Here is a 3,975-nt window from a genome sequence, read left to right on the forward strand (position 1 = left end):
GCAACCTCCGCCTCCTGGGTTCAGGCAATTCTCCTGCCTCAGCCTCCTGAGTAGCTGGGATTACAGGCACGCACCACCATGCCCAGCTAATTTTTTGTATTTTTAGTAGAGACGGGGTTTCACCATGTTGACCAGGATGGTCTCGATCTCTTGACCTCGTGATCCACCCGCCTCGGCCTCCCAAAGTGCTGGGATTACAGGCTTGAGCCACCGCGCCCGGCCGGTTCTTTTTTTTTGATGGGCAGGGGGGAGGCGTAGAGGGGACAGGGTCTCGCTCTGTCGCCCAGGCTGCAGTGCAGTGGCACGACTGTGACTCACTACAACCTCTGCCTCCTGGGTTCAAGTGATTCTCCTGCCTCAGCCTCCCCAATAGTTGGGATTACAGGCGCGCGCCACCACGCCCGGCTAATTTTTGTATTTTTAGTAGAGACGAGGTTTCACCATGTTGGCCAGGCTGGTCTTAAGTCCTGACCCCAAGTAAGTCGCCCGCCTCCGCCTCCCAAAGTCCTGGGATTACAGGAGTGAGGCACTGCGCCAGGCCTAGTTGGTTCTCTTTTACCCGGTCAGCCTGCAGCAGCTGTCAGCTCAGGTCCGACAGGGCACGGTTTCGGATCTCTGGCCTTGCCAGGAGGGCGCAGCGTTCAGCCACTTGTAGCCGGGTACCTCCTGCCTGCGGGATTAGGTAGGAGAAACTCAGCCAATGCTGAGGGTTCCGAGGCAAGGAAGGCGGGACGAGGAGGAAAAGTTGAGGACAGGAGCGCCACCCAATTCGGCGCCTGACTGTAAAAGCGATGGCGGCGAGCACCCAATTGGAGACCGCGGTTGGGGTTACGACGGTTAGTGGACAGCGGACCAATCCGTGACAGGGGAGGGCGATTTTAAGCCAATTAAAACTGAGAAGGTGGGAAGGGGCGGAGCTCTCTCTGTGGCTGCTCGGTGGTGGGTGAGGGATCAGCTTTCTCGGCTAGTTCTCACTCTGGGAGTCCTTAGCCCCTGGAATGCGTGAGGGAGATGCTTAGGGAGTTCCCGAAGTGGGTCGTAGAGGCATCGCCTGGGAAGGCCTGGGAGCGGAAAAGATCCCTACTTCGTGGAGACGTTGGAAGCTACCGGGTGGGCATCAAGGAAGCGGAGGGTGGCCAAGGGGCGGGACTTCCGGGGGCAGGGCTAATCGGGCGGGGCGGGGCCTGTTCTAAGATTAGGCGGGGGGGCGGAGCTAATGGGCGAGCTTTGGGTGTGACCTAGGAGAAACAAGGGCAGTAACTTAAGCGATTGCCTTGGGGGTGCAAGTGATATTTAAGGGCTGATGTTACGGTTGCTGGGAGGTTACCTGCCTTAACCCACTGTCCTTTTTTCCCAGGGAGCCACTGGTGGGGACCTTTTTTGGGCCCCCTCTCCTTCGTGGGGTACTATGGAGTTCCCAGAACACAGTCAGCAGCTGCTGCAGAGCCTCCGGGAACAGCGGTCCCAGGGTTTCCTTTGTGACTGCACCGTGATGGTGGGTAGTACCCAGTTCTTGGCCCATCGGGCTGTGCTGGCTTCCTGCAGCCCATTCTTCCAGCTTTTCTACAAGGAGCGGGAATTGGACAAGAGGGATCTGGTGTGTATTCACAATGAAATTGTCACAGCCCCAGCCTTTGGGCTGCTTCTGGACTTTATGTATGCTGGCCAGCTGGCCCTGAGAGGGGATACTCCTGTGGAGGATGTGCTCGCAGCTGCCAGCTACTTGCACATGAATGACATCGTCAAGGTGTGCAAGCGGCGGCTTCAAGCCCGGGCCCTGGCAGAAGCAGACAGTACCAAGAAGGAGGAGGAAACTAACTCACAGCCTCCTACTTTAGAGTTTTTGTCCAGTACTTCCCGTGGCCCCCAGCCCTTGTTGGCATCTGGTGAGACATCAGGCCACTGGGGCAAAGGGGAATGGAGAGGCTCTGCTGCTTCATCACCTACTGTCCGTCCTCCAGATGAGCCACCAATGTCTAGTGGGGCTGACACTACACAGCCTGGCATGGAGGTTGACGCACCACATCTACGGGCACATCCCCAAGCGGTGGCTGATGTCTCTCTTGCCAGCCCTAGTAGCTCCACTGAGACCATTCCTGCAAACTACTTCTCTTCTGGCCTCCCAGCAGTTTCATTGGAGCCACTGACATCTCTTGATGTGGCTCCTGAGAGTCTGAGGGTGGTGGAATCAAGGGATCCTGGAGGACCACTGCAAGGCTTCTATCCCCCAGCTTCTGCCCCAGCCTCAGCCCCAGCCCCTGTCTCAGCCCCAGTTCCATCCCAGGCTCCAGCCCCAGCTGAGGCTGAGCTGGTCCAGGTGAAAGTTGAAGCTATCGTGATCTCCGATGAAGAGACGGATGTGTCAGATGAACAGCCTCAGGGTCCCGAGGGAGTGTTCTCACCTGGAGGAGCAGCGTATGGGGGACAGGCCTCCCAGCCAGAGGCTTTTGAAGAGCCAGGGGCAGCAGGACTGGAGGAGGTGGGGCCAAGTGACCACTTCTTGCCTGCAGATCCTCATCTACCCTACCATCTGCTGCCAGGTGCAGGGCAGTATCATCGAGGACTGGTGACCTCACCCCTGCCTGCACCTGCATCCCTGCATGAGCCACTTTACCTGGCTTCTGAGTATGAAGCAGCTCCAGGAAGCTTTGGGGTTTTTACTGAGGATGTTCCCACCTGCAAGACATGTGGGAAGACCTTCTCATGCTCTTACACACTACGGCGACATGCCACGGTGCACACACGTGAGCGACCCTACGAGTGCCGCTATTGCCTGCGCAGCTACACACAATCCGGGGACCTCTACCGCCACATCCGCAAAGCTCACAATGAGGACCTGGCCAAACGCAGCAAACCGGATCCAGAAGCTGGACCCCTCCTAGGGATGCAGCCCCTCCCTGGCTCCCCAACAGCAGATAGACAGAGCAGCAGTGGTGGGGGGCCACCTAAAGATTTTGTACCTGGCCCCAAAAACTAACATCTAAGGGAGCATGAGCTGATACTAGGTTTGCTCTTACCATTCTTAGATGGCAGCACAGAAGGTTGGTGGCATATCTCATCACCCCTGCTGGGTGACAAGAATAAAGGTTCTGCCCAGGCTGAAAGTTCCTACCTTTTCTTTTCTTTCTTTTCTTTTTTTGAGACAGCCTTGCTTTCTCACCCAGGCTGGAGTGCAATGGCGCAATCCTGGCTCACTTGCAACTTCTGCCTTCCGGGTTCAAGAGATCCTCCTGCCTCAGCCTCCTGAGTAGCTGAGATTATAGGCACACACCACCACACCCAGCTAATTTTTGTATTTTTAGTAGAGATGGGGTTTCCCCAGGTTGGCCAGGCTGGTCTTGAACTCCTGACCTCAGGTGATCCACCCACCTTGGCCTTCCAAAGTGCTGGGATTATAGGTATGAGCCACCGCACTCAGCCTCCTACCCTTTTCTTTGCCCAGCCAGATAAGCAGGACTTTATAGGGCAGAGCATATGTCAGCCTTCTCCAAGGACACTGGGAATTTTCCTGAGGTGTCATCACTTTTCACTCTGTGTTCTGGAATATAAAGCTAGCAGTGAAAGTATCTCTTTGAACTGGTGTTGGCTGGTTTCTTCTAAAAACCTGCATGCCTTCATTCCTCTCCTTCCGTTCTTTTGGAATCTCACATATGTACTTGGGGTAGGGATAGGGGTCAGATTGCTTATGAGGAAAAAAGCGAGACAGGCAGAGGGTGATGGCAATGTAGACTTTACTTAGGAAAAGTATACAAATTAGGGAAGCTTACAAAATTATGATTTATTATTGCGGTTGAGCACCTGCCATCTGGGCTATATCAGACATTTCATATAAATACTCATTTAATCCTCAATAACGTTAGGATGTATTAGGTCCACCTCCTGTTTTGTTTGTTGTTGTTGTTCATAAACTTGAGACTCAGAAATCAAAGTTTAACTTGTTCAAGGTCACAGAGGCTAGTTAAGGGGCAAGCCAGC

The 3,975-nt window shown here is 54.6% G+C and overlaps 1 protein-coding gene across 3 annotated transcripts; it reads left to right on the forward strand.

Annotated features, from left to right (window-relative positions):
• The first annotated feature begins 471 nt into the window (after positions 1–471).
• Positions 472–3,108, forward strand: ZBTB3 (zinc finger and BTB domain containing 3). Of its 3 annotated transcripts, none has more exons than XM_032273042.1 (2): positions 472–943; positions 1,358–3,108. In XM_032273042.1, the coding sequence occupies exon 2, from the start codon at positions 1,409–1,411 to the stop codon at positions 2,975–2,977; it is 1,569 nt and encodes a 522-aa protein (XP_032128933.1). In that variant the 5' UTR covers positions 472–943; positions 1,358–1,408; the 3' UTR covers positions 2,978–3,108. The 3 variants fall into 3 exon arrangements, with proteins under 3 accessions (XP_032128933.1, XP_032128934.1, XP_032128932.1); XM_032273043.1 differs by having other exon boundaries at positions 472–939; XM_032273041.1 differs by having other exon boundaries at positions 473–1,110.
• Positions 3,109–3,975: the final 867 nt, after the last annotated feature.

This window comes from Sapajus apella, unplaced genomic scaffold (assembly GCF_009761245.1).
Source record: "Sapajus apella isolate SASKATOON/1434 unplaced genomic scaffold, GSC_monkey_1.0 scaffold1709, whole genome shotgun sequence".
Lineage (NCBI taxonomy): Eukaryota > Metazoa > Chordata > Mammalia > Primates > Cebidae > Sapajus > Sapajus apella.